The sequence below is a fragment of the Zophobas morio genome, unplaced genomic scaffold (genome assembly GCF_036711695.1).
Source record: "Zophobas morio isolate AGI-343-1 ecotype UQ-CSIRO unplaced genomic scaffold, CSIRO_AGI_Zmor_V1 ptg000062l, whole genome shotgun sequence".
NCBI classification, from domain to species: Eukaryota; Metazoa; Arthropoda; class Insecta; order Coleoptera; family Tenebrionidae; genus Zophobas; species Zophobas morio.
The window spans coordinates 195,508-207,314 of NW_026972167.1; the positions used below are offsets into that span (position 1 = coordinate 195,508).

At 37.3% G+C, this 11,807-nt stretch overlaps 2 protein-coding genes across 2 annotated transcripts; one reads left to right on the plus strand and one right to left on the minus strand.

Moving 5' to 3' along the window:
• Positions 1-4,807: 4,807 nt before the first annotated feature.
• Positions 4,808-5,503, plus strand: LOC135143506 (voltage-dependent anion-selective channel protein 2-like). Its single transcript, XM_064075385.1, has 2 exons — positions 4,808-4,921; positions 4,991-5,503. The coding sequence occupies exons 1-2, from the start codon at positions 4,808-4,810 to the stop codon at positions 5,501-5,503; spliced, it is 627 nt and encodes a 208-aa protein (XP_063931455.1).
• Positions 5,504-5,763: 260 nt separating this feature from the next.
• Positions 5,764-9,709, minus strand: LOC135143507 (synembryn-B-like). Its single transcript, XM_064075386.1, has 18 exons — positions 9,625-9,709; positions 9,365-9,407; positions 8,743-8,957; positions 8,498-8,676; positions 8,335-8,412; positions 8,063-8,284; positions 7,901-8,001; positions 7,317-7,599; positions 7,192-7,264; positions 6,988-7,130; positions 6,804-6,920; positions 6,619-6,746; positions 6,510-6,551; positions 6,413-6,457; positions 6,277-6,358; positions 6,109-6,223; positions 6,009-6,058; positions 5,764-5,947 (listed from the first exon to the last, which is right to left on the minus strand). The coding sequence occupies exons 3-18, from the start codon at positions 8,767-8,769 to the stop codon at positions 5,764-5,766; spliced, it is 1,869 nt and encodes a 622-aa protein (XP_063931456.1). The 5' UTR covers positions 8,770-8,957; positions 9,365-9,407; positions 9,625-9,709.
• Positions 9,710-11,807: the final 2,098 nt, after the last annotated feature.

Sequence of the window (11,807 nt, forward strand, 5' to 3'; positions counted from 1 at the left end):
ATTGAATAAACTATCGGAAGCTGGTGTCATCGGTTGCGCCTCTTTCTGAAAATTTGTCAATTGTGTAAGGAATTGCGATTATTCGACTCGGTCACCACTTCGCAACGGCGGTTCCGTAGCTGAAAGCAATGAAGACAAGGAGAACCTTTAGCTGATCATCTGGCTGCCCAGTGTTCGCCGTCTACCCCCTCAGCCGTCGATAACGCTCCCCTTGTGCCCAATGTTATCTCCTCTGATACTACTGATTTTCAGGAGCTATCTACCACTGACGAACTCAGATCAGTTATCAAATTACTACCGAAGCGAAAGGCGCCCAACCCTTCCCGCATTACTAATCTAATTTTAAAACAGCTGGAAGAGGCTGCTATGAATCACCTATGCAGCCTCGTCAACCCAGAGGTGACCTCGGCTATTTTCCCGGGCGTTGGAAAATGGCGGTAGTCGTGGTGTTACCAAAAACGTCGCAACCGTCGCAACCGGAGTCAGAGCCTCACAACCATCTACCCATTAGCCTTTTGTTGGCAGTTGGTAAGATGACTAGGCAGTGAACATAAACGTTTGAAGGCGGTTGGTTCGCTCGTGAAAAATTTTACCAGAGTTTCAGTTTTTGGACTTCGCAAGGTACATCTACCACACAACAATTCTTCGCCTAACCGAGTGGACGGCCAGTTCCTTTAATTTCAAAAAAGTCACTGGTACTGTCTTTCTCGATGCTAAGAAGGCTTTTAATCGAGTATGGTATGGTAGCTTGTTATGCAAGCAACATGCTTTGGCGATGCCGCGCGGCCTTCAAAAAAATTTCTCAAGTCATACATAACCGGTCGGTTCTTCAACGTGCGAGTAATCTCTCCACCGTCGTCGCCTCGCTATCTTACAGCGGGAGTTCCACCAGGCTCTCTTCTATTACCGCTGCTATTCGTGTTCTATATGAGCGACATTCCTCTTCCAGTTCACACCCCTCCCCGTGGGTCGCCATTTACGCCGATGGATCTATGATTTATTATCCGTCAAAGTCACCCGTTTTACTAGGTTAGCACTTAAAATTTTATCTCGACGCGCTTGCTAGCTGTGTTGTCAATGAGGCCCGTCCATAAACGCAGCAAAGAGCAAGGCACTTCTTGTAATGAAGAAAACGCTATGAGTTGCCGACTCCGTTAACTTCTAAGGGGGTGGAAGCACCGTGGTGTATCCAAGTAAAATACCTGGGGGTCATTATAGATTCTTAGCTGTCCTGGCATCCACAAGTAGGTTAAGTAGATTACGTGGCTTTGAAGGTCAGTGCAGCGTTCCAGATGCTATATCCTCTATTGTGCAAAAATATACTTTCGTTGCGCAGTAAGTGAAGACTTTACACACTGTGCATTCGACGAATAATGACATATACACCTCCTGTCTGGGCCTACGACTAATCGGCAATAACGTCCTCGCTTCAAGTCCGACAAAACAAACTACTGCGGCCTTTAACAAACAAAGCTCCGTGGTATATGTGCGCAATAACATTTTACCACGAACTACAGATCGAGCTGCTGACCATACTTTAAAAATGATGCCGTCGCCCTCTACAAACGGATAGCTGAACACGCTAATCGCCTATTAACGGAAGAACGCACTTACGAGTTGTGAGCCTACATTACTGCCGCCCACATGACGCACTCTTAGCATAACGGTTAAAAGCTAAGTTGGGGAGATTAAATCGAATGTGAAGGGCACTATTCTAGATAATAATTTTACTTGTACTCGTGGACGACTAAAAACCTGTTTGAGGGCTGGTGTATTCCTTGTTAACTCGATCGGGCACCAGAGGACCCCATTAATGAATAAATAAATAAAGAACGTGGTATGTGGTAAAACCTAATTTTTTTTTTTCTTGAACTTTATATCATTCTTTATAGACCCCTTCTTCCCCCCCAGGAAGCCGTTAAGAGTTAACAATGTTGGCGTTGCATAACTCTTCTTTCTTACCAGAAGCGCCTTGCTCTTTGCTGCGTTGATAAAGGGGTCTCAACGTGCCGACGAAGGCGATTAAGCATCATTTTTTCTTCTTTGCATGGAAAGGCCATGACTACTCGGGTGACTCGCAAATGCTCGCATATCAACCCTTAAATGCATGATTTTTTACTTTTATGAAAAAAAAAAATTTTTTTTGTCAAAGGTTAAAGAAATGAAAGGAAAAATTGTTAAAAAATCTATTTTGTGTTTTTACCTAACAAAGTTCACAACTTTTTGCGTGTTTTATATATGATACATTGCGCATTGTGGTAAATAAAAATCCTGTTTTCACTCCTTATGGGATCCACTTCGACTTTTAAGAGAAAACATAAGTCAAAGTCTTGCTTGTATGATTTTTGCTTCTCCCCCGGTTAGGCTTCACTGAGACTAGAGATCAATTTAATCTTTTCTGACAACTTAAGGTGGTGCTACCGCTGCTGGACTTCTTCGTTTACTTTTATGTCATAATAATGTACTGCACAACTTAATGGTAGTCCTCTTTTAGATGGATCTTTTCCCCAATTTTAACAGGGTACGGGGTCTAAATAAAGTGTTCTCGATTTGGTGACCGTATGTTTTTTTACCAAATAGACCCTTTTGTACACAGCACAGGCGTTCATTAGTGCTATATCAATGAAATAGTAATATATTCTAATATACCATTTCTTAGCCTAATTCTGAGACGGCCGATATAGCTTTTAAAAAAACCCGCTCCACCCGTATGATTTTTGTGTGTATCAACAACCTCTAGACCTGTAACTTGTTTATATTCTTTACGTTTTCTCTCAAATCTACGATCTGCAGTTTGTGGTTGCTGTCCCGAAAATGTGGCATTATAATTATAATATCGTTATCTTTTCATGTTAAACAAGAAACTTCATCGCCTACAAATAAAAGGACTTATTCGAGGTTTTTTGTCTTAATGCTACTCAGTGGAATTCGTGCACATGGGAGTTCGGTTTCTTCTCAATGTTCCTAAAGGTAAAATATTTAGGTTATGGTATACGCCATAAAGGGGGGAGAAGTAAAATAAGTATCAAATCACAGTTTGAGGAGTTTAAAATTTGAAATATTTCCTCCGAAACAAGCCACATTTGAATTGCCCCAGCGTTTGGTTCAATTATAGCTTTTTATTTGAATTTTCTTTTTGTCCCGAAAACACCTGGTATGCCTGGACATCCCCAGATACTCCGCAAAAAAAAAATAGCTTGAAAGCTCTATCAGTTGGGTTTGTTCGCCAAACATTGCTTCAAATGGTGTCTTACCTTGGCTGCACAAATTTGCTCGTCCAAGGACAAAATTTCTTCCAAGGGTACAGATATGAATTTTTCTTGCAAACTATTTATAATAGCTCGTATTTTATGCTATTTGTCAAGCCTTGGTTGACCAATAGGAACTTGACTGTTATTGTTATTAAAATGTAGAATCGGACGTCAATTTTCAAAATCACTGTCAGTCACTCCAAATATTTTATTGGTAATACTTTGAAACAATTGCAAAGGAATCTTAAATATATAGTCTTCAGTGTAACCTTCTATGTCAGAGCACACAGAAAAGGAAGAGTCCTAAAATACATGGAATTCAGTTTTTTTATTGCACAAATTTTAGAAACTAATGGACTGAAGAACTTAAACGGGAAATCTAGTTCTATGATTTTTAATGTTAGGTTTGTATTGCACAGAAAACTGTTTGTATGTAGCAGAGAACTTCAAATTAGTATTTTTTGATATGATCTTTTAGCTCTAATAAAAACTTTTGTGTACGAGAAGACGAAGTTGATGGTAAATTTTGGGTTTGGGGTAACTGAATGTGATAGACTTCCTATAAGGGGCGTCAGGCGTGACTTTAGTGACTGGAACTTATGGTGAAGTAGGTTCCAGCAGACTTAACGAAATAATTTTTTGCTGCTGTTGGTTCAATATTCACATCATTTGAAACCAAACTTATCTTCACTTTCTGGTGCAATATTTGCTAATTCTAACCGCTCATCATTACGCAGAAACCTTTTTCTGTTGAATTATGCCACGAACAACACATTTTAGAAGGTAACACACATTGTATCATATGTAGTACCCCCACTAAAATGCGATTGACACAATTAAACTCTAATCAAAAACCATATAAATGCGAACAAGATCTACTTGTACATAAACTAAAAATTATTTTATTGGCTCCTAAGTCGATTAAGACCAGTAGTAGCCACTAAAAACAAATGTTGTCCGCGGGGACGCTCTTAACGAATACAGCAAACAAAAAAAATTGGTGTCTCATCCTGTTGATTCTTACAATTTTAAATTAAATACCCATAGTCACATTTATGATACATGCTTTAGTTCATAAAAGAGCTACTTCATTGCCCTACTAGCCTTGAATATATGCATATAAGTGTTAATGCCTTTAGTCCCTCAGAAAGGCGTTTAGGGTTACGCAACTTTTCGGGAAGTGTTTGTTTTGGGGGTTTGGTTATATTAGTATTTGATGCTTAAAAAATTAATTTTTAACTAGCTTAAGGCGGGCGTAGACTTTTTGGAGTTATGTGAAATCTAACAAGTGAATTAAGGTTCACTATTAAGGCTCTCCTTATATCTTTCGTGTTTATATAACCCTATAATTTATCTTTATTGAACTTTTTTTACACAATCTGCGCTGGCTATAAGACCTTGAATGCTTAAATTATAAAATTAGGGGGCAAGAGGTCGAAGTTTGCATTTTATCCCACGATATTCTGGCCGGGTTAACATAAGCTTGTAATAGACCTCCTATAGCAGAGTTTACGCCTTGCAGGGCACTTCAATTTTTAGTTTTTAGTAGCATTAAGATGATCCCTCCAAAATTTAGTGACTTAGGAAAAAGTATAAGGGATTTATTAAAAAAGGATTACCACCATCCTCTCCAGAAAGTGGAAGTATCGACCCTGACTAAGGAAGGGATTGTAAGTATATTTATATTGACCTTGTTATATATCAAATTTACTCTTTCTTAACTCTATTTTTGTATTCAGCTTTTTAAGGCCAATATTTTCAACGGAACCCAGGCAGATTTGGAAGCCACCTTTCCTTATAGACCCTTAAATGCAATAATAACTGAAAATTGGAGCACTAAGAATATACTTACGCAGACCATAAGCCTTGTGGATCCCTTGTTTCAGGGCGTTAAGATAGACATAGACTCCACCTATGCACCTAATACGGGGTTGCTTTTCATATATTATATTAGGTATCAGCCACTTATTTATACTTTACCCAGCGCTTTGGCAGCTATACTTTCAACAAGCTTTGCACGTCAGAATTATAACTGTAACGCTATAACGGACTTTGCGCGTTCTACAATTACTACCTCTGCTGTTCTAAACTTCGAGGTGTGTTGTATAAATAAGCATTTGTGTAATATTGCCATCTTTTTAATGGCATTAAGTTTCTTCCTCTATAATAGAGGATCCTACTTGGGGGCCAGTCCATATTCAATTATGGGAAGGGTAAAGTTGATGGATATTCGGTCGCTTTGGGGTACATAGGGCACGATATGGCATTTCATGCAGCGTACATTATAAACTTTTTAATTGCATATGCTTAAATAAACTAGTTTAACTTAAATTTTTAGCACTAACTTGAGAGATATACTAAATCTGAGTGCTATTCGAAAAATATCCGGCGATGTTACTGCGGCCGTAAGTGTCGATATTTCCATGGGTATGTCGGTTTTGTGTGCTATGATGGTCTATAGTAAGAGCCTTGTTACATTTTTAGATGCGGAGGGTAGTGTGGCAAGCCAGTTTCAAGTTGGAGGAAAGTTCTCTCTAGAGAATGGGGCTGTTTTAAAAGCCAAGATAGATAACAAGGCAGCCCTTGCAGTCTCATACACGCAAAGCATTTCTAAGAATGCATCTATTGGCTTGTCCATGCTTATTGACACTACAAAGCTGGGCTCTGACGCCCACCAAGTCGGATTTAACGTCGCGCTAAGTGCTTAAGTATTAAACCAAACAATAAAGCGCTAATAATAATGCTTTATTCCGTTACTTTGATGGGCCGAGTTCCGCTAACTTGTCGCCTTTGTCCACCTTCATAACCTGCATGCAGCTTTTAATGCACTCAATGAGGAGAAAACTCATGTTATGACCTTTATGACTCCCGTGGCGTTCAGTTTGTCAAATAGAAGACCAAGTTTCTCCGCCTCTTTTTCCTTTTCTTCTTCAGTTAATTCCTGTAGAGAGTCGGGTTGTTTCGTGGCATAACTTAATAAAGAGACTGAGAAAAAAAAGAGGCGCTTAGCTTAAAGTAATCTCACCAGCCAGTTATGGGGTTGATCGCTTTTCCTTGGTAGTCGGAAAGGATTTCCTGCTCCACATCCTCGTCATTATCGGAAAACTCTAAATTCAAGGAAACAAAAGATATTTGGTAAAGGAAGTAAAGCCAAAAAATACCAGGAGGGTCCTCGTAAGAGAACAAGTCTCCTAGCACCAGCAAACCTGTAGTAGCGTATGGCGAGCACATTACTCGAATTGTCGCCTTAATTTAAACCTGCGGCGTTCCCATAGCCTGTGTACCTGGCAAGTCTGGTCACTAAAAAGAAAAACAAGGGTATGTTTTTAGCAAATTGTCGAGTGCTCTCTCTGAAAACATGAGCCACCGTTTCCCTTGCAGAGATCAAGTAGGAAGCCCCCCACTGCGCAATTCAAGTTGCCAAACGGTGAGCGAAGCAGTTTTACCAACCGGCCTCGGTAGCTATCCTCAGCTTCTGGTCTAACGTTATAGTTTCTACTTGAACAACACACAGCTTAAATTTGAGGCTACGTTAATATAATATAACTATGCCTCTTTGGGTTAAGTATTTTGGCGTAAAAAAACTTTCTTAAACTAGAAATACTGCGTGAAGCTCTTCGTAATACACTGAAAAGGGCGACAAGGTTGTCGCTAACGCCTTTACAGTCGCTGCGATAAGATATACGTAGAGTTGGTGCGCCGCTAAAAGCGCGAAGGAGGGGAATGTAGAGTATACCCTCTATCAAGCCTTGCAGCCTGCCGGTCGACGTAAACTAGTATGTTAAAGGCAAATTCATAATCGTCGTGAGAGTGACTGTACATAACGAGAAAATGCTCGCAGCCGGCGGGGAGGTTGAAAAGTATGTTCAAAGCTTGTCCCTCCGCAAATGATTTGTCGATAACCAGAAAATCAGAAACTACTAAAGTAGCTTTGACAAACCACAACCTCCAGGTAACATTCCTCTTGGAAGCTCAGCATGTTCTTTACAAAACCAGCGATAACATGCACCATGCTACGGAAAATATGAACTAGAGTATACAAGTCTTTAGTAAAGCGATATGTACCAAACAAATACATGCTTGTCATGCTCTAAAACTGTATAACCCCTGTTGGAAAAGCGACCAAACTTAACGGTGACAGTGAATAAAATCTTAAAAATTTCGTTGATTATAATTAAGTCGTTCTTAAACTCCTGAAGGGAGGAAATTTCTTGCTCGAAATGTGCGAACTTTTTCAATAAAGAAAGCAATGTGTCGCACCCTCCAGAATTCCAAAAGGATTCCTCTAAGTCATCTTTATTTGCGGCTTTATTAAGCAACAGAAACAAAATCGTCAACTCGTATCTCACTAACAGAAAGGATAGTAGCAAATTACTACCTTATTGCTGCGGATAAAGGAGAGAATTTATAAAGATTAGCAGAGTAAAATTATTTAAAAACTAAATATATTCTTTCGAAAAACTATAACCCAGTATGCAACATAACATTGTTTAGCTGGGTAAATCGTTAGTTGAAAATAATATATATTAATAAAAAAAAGGATTCCAAACTTTCTTATATTAGTTTACGCTTAAAAAATAGCTCTGCGTCGATGTTAGAACAGTTATTTAAGCTTGCTAGAATAAAATGAATAGAAAGCCTATATACACCTTTTTCAAAGTGAAGTAAGGAAAAAAGGTGCAAATCGTTGCCGTGGCTATATTGAAGATCGCTTAAAAGACGTTGAAAACGATGCTTCAGAGTAAAAGCACTGCAAACGTAAAAGTAGCACAAAGTAAATCCTTTCACAAAGTTAGTAAAAAAGATTAAACTCAGTCACTTCTTTGACGCCAAATATAAGGTTATGCAAGCATTTTATCGCTTCCGCCTTGACAAAGATATCAAAGTTACAGCTTAGTTGTTTAGGTTCCAAGGTTGTGTCGGAGAATTTCGCAGGCTTAGTAAAGGAATCACTTAACTGAAGGTAGGTCTCACTTCTTATCACACCAGCGCAAAGGAGTAGAAGTTCAATTCCTTCGTCATGACACAGATAGCTTAATTTAAAAAAGTAAATTTAATTGCTAAATTGTGTAATTGGCTATACCCTAAACCAATTTTTTCTCGACTTAAGATGCGAAGGGTGCAAAGGGATGCTTTAAGATAGTCACTATATTTAACCATACTATAATTTTATCGTTAGATCTTTATGTACTAATGAAATTTCTTAAATAAACAAGACCGTAAGTACAAATAAATAAAGAGCTTACTCAATATTCTTAAGAAAGGAGAGGATGGCATTCACAAATTTCTCTTTAGAAGATATGGAGCAAACTCGATCGCAAAAGCAAAAGCAATCTTCATTTTCAGTGACAAAGGCCTCTAATAATTGTGTAAGTTTCCCGATGTTGTTTAGTCGCGGCGTTAAACATAAATAACTTTTCAAGGGCTGCATTAGTTTATGGAAAGAAGCAGAATAAACAAAAAATATAAGCAAAAAGTAAAATACACTCACAGTCAATTCCTCGCATACATTAGCCATAGTATCCAGTAGCGACCCTGAAAGGTAAATAAATGAAGAGACGTCTGTTACAACTGAGAATTTTTTGTTATACGTAGTTGAGGGTTGAGAGGGCTGTCGCGGGCGTTGAGCTTTTTCTTTTTACTTCGTCGTTGTTGTCAGTTTGTCAGTGGCGAGCGTTTACAGCTTTTCCCAATTATTAACTAACCCTATATTATATTCTCTTGTAATTTAATATAATTTAATACTCTCTTTTGTTTGTAATATATTAGTTCTTGAAGTTATCAAAACTGTAAGGTCGCCATAAAAGAAAGCCTTACACTTTTAATTGTAGCTTGCGATTACGTTGGTAGATTGTTGATATTGTTAATAAAATATTCTCCTATGGGGCACTTTATTTTATTTAGTCTAGAATCTTTTTTATTGGATCTAATCCATTAAATACAGAAAACTAAATAAAAGCTTAACACAAATTCTTTATATAGTTCAAACACATTTTATTTACAAATACCACAGAACTAATATGATAAAGTACACCCCTTAGTAGCTCGTCAAACATTCTAGGTATTGCTGTTGTATAAAAAAAATTTGCTGAAAATAACAAATCGTTACAAACCTTCTCAGTTGACTACTATAGATGCCCGCCACACACCGAACATCTTTTTATAAAAGTTGAAGGGGATAATTATTTATTTTAATTATTCTAAATTACTTTTAAAAATTGTTATTAGGCGCAATTACACTTGCTACCATCGTTAGGCGGCTTACTACCAAACTACTAATATTTCTTAAGTACCTAAATATACTTATCCGCGAAAACCGCCCAATGTTCTGGTTCTGTCTATCAAAAAACAAGCTTAGGGTAGTAAGACTTACATTTAAGAACTATTTTACACATTATTTCGATATAATCTCCATCTTTTTCAGTACATATCGACTGTGCCATTTCTTTGTTTTACGAAGAAAAATTTCGAAAATGTTTCTAAAGCCGACCCCATTTCGCTTTCATCGGAAGATTTTCGACCACTTAACGCCTTTTCTAAATGTTTAAACAAGTCAAAATCGCTGGGAGACAGAACTGGGCTGTAGGGTGGACGGTTAGTTTACTTGAAGCTTACATCACAAGCACGCTTTATAAATTGTTCTGCTAAGCTTGCCCCTGCGTTTTCCAATAATGGCTTGTTGCAGTTAAGTGATTATGTCAGCATGGTGCCCGTTCATCATGCTTCCTCTAGGGAGGCAATATAACAGAAGTATTCCTGCGCTATCCCGGAATTTCGTTACCATAAGTTTGGTAGCCACCCTTGGAACCTTGAATTTGCGCGGTGGATTTTCTCCCTTTTTAATTTACTAACATGGACTCTTGTTTGTTTCTGAACTGTACTGATAATTCCGTGTTTCAAGACAGGTTACAAGGCGATCGCACATATAATTCTCGCATAAACGAAGAAACCACGCGAATTTTCAACTCTTCGTCCCCAATCTAGCGGAATTAACATAACTGACTATGAAGTATTTGTCCGACACTATAACTGCTGATCTTTAGATTCTCTGCTATGTGACAAACCTGTATTTAACGGTCTTCGAGGACTAATTTTACCACTTTAATTTTTTTCTTCCGTAACAATTGATGCTCATCGTCTTTAATTGACTCTCACCCTTCTTTAAGCAACCTAATCTACCCTTTTGATCGTTGCTTATGATGGAGCACATTGTAGTTATGTGGTCAAAACTTCTTGTAGATTTATTCGGCACTTTTTTCTTTTTTTTACAAGGTACTTTAACACAACATGGTATTTAATTTCTATAATGACAAAGTTTTGCTAGAAGTATTGGTTGTTAGACTATTTTACTTAATAACTGTTACTTCAATCCTGTTCAAAATTGACACATAAGCTATTAAAATTAATTATGTACACATACAGTCCGAATTTTTTTAAACACCACCTTCTAGACGAGACTCACTTTCCGTCGGACGGCTTTTGGAAAAAAATTAAATAGAAAGATGGGCCCCACCGGAAAATAGAAGCATCTAATGGAATTAACGGTAAGGTTAAAAGAGAACTTCGCCTAAACTATTGCAACTTTGTTTTTAGCAAGTATTTATGAAAAGAAGTAGATATGTTAAGGAACTTATAGATGTGAATTTCGTAGGGCCTCCCTATTGACTAATAGTTTTAGTAGAAAAACATGCTTTGCATTATGTAAGAATCGAAAAGATGTTGTTACTTGTATGAAGATGGAAGGAAGTTTTACCAACAAAAGAAAAGTATAAGTAATAGATGATATATATAGGTTTATTTAAACTATAATAGCAAGAAGAAAAGGGTTGATATCCTTTAGTAAGAGCGTAAAGGTGTGAGATAGCGAGTTATGACGGAAATAGACTTCCAACCTTAAAGTTTAACAAAGTTAGACGTTTGTAAAGTCTCGAGACAAATTTGATCTTACCTTATTGGTCAAGCATGTTACTAGTATGATATTATCTTTAACATACGTCGCGGCTTAGCATAGCGCACTTCATGAACTAATAAAATTTATAAAAATCATATAGGTACTCATACTAAATTTAAATAAAAATAAAGGTAAAAATAAAACGAAATAAAAATAATTTACTTCGAATCTCGAGATTTCAACTCTGAGAAATATGCCATAAAAGAAAATAAATTTTTTATAACTGGTCGTTAGTTGAAGAAAAGAGATAAAAAAAGAATAAAAGGAACACAGAGCTATCACAAATCTAATCGTCTGATACAACTATCTCTAATAATAGGATCGAAGAAAAAGTTCCCCCCCGCCCCAAATTATGGCCAAAAGTTAATAGGGCATTTTAAAGAACTAATGTAATATAAGCAAAGCTACGAAATGTGTTTCATTATAGTATTATGGTCTTCTTCGTCAAATAACCATCGAGATATTTAAAAAGTTTTTAAGGTTGATATTTATCAGTTTCCAAAAGATAAGCGTCTTAAAGTATTAATAAGATGCTTATTGTCAGAATAGACCAAATATCAATATTTCTGAAGCCCTAAATGATCAAGGATCTAACCCAACTGAAG

Coding starts and splice junctions, on each gene's coding strand:
- LOC135143506 (XM_064075385.1), top strand. CDS start 4,808: ATGATCCCTCCAAAATTTAGTGACTTAGGAAAAAGTATAAGGGATTTA. Junction 4,922..4,990: donor CCCTGACTAAGGAAGGGATT/GTAAGTATATTT, acceptor TTTTGTATTCAG/CTTTTTAAGGCCAATATTTT.
- LOC135143507 (XM_064075386.1), bottom strand. CDS start 8,769: ATGGCTAATGTATGCGAGGAATTGACT. Junction 8,002..8,062: donor GGCGTCAAAGAAGTGACTGA/GTTTAATCTTTT, acceptor TTACGTTTGCAG/TGCTTTTACTCTGAAGCATC. Junction 6,747..6,803: donor AAAATACTTAACCCAAAGAG/GCATAGTTATAT, acceptor TTGTTCAAGTAG/AAACTATAACGTTAGACCAG.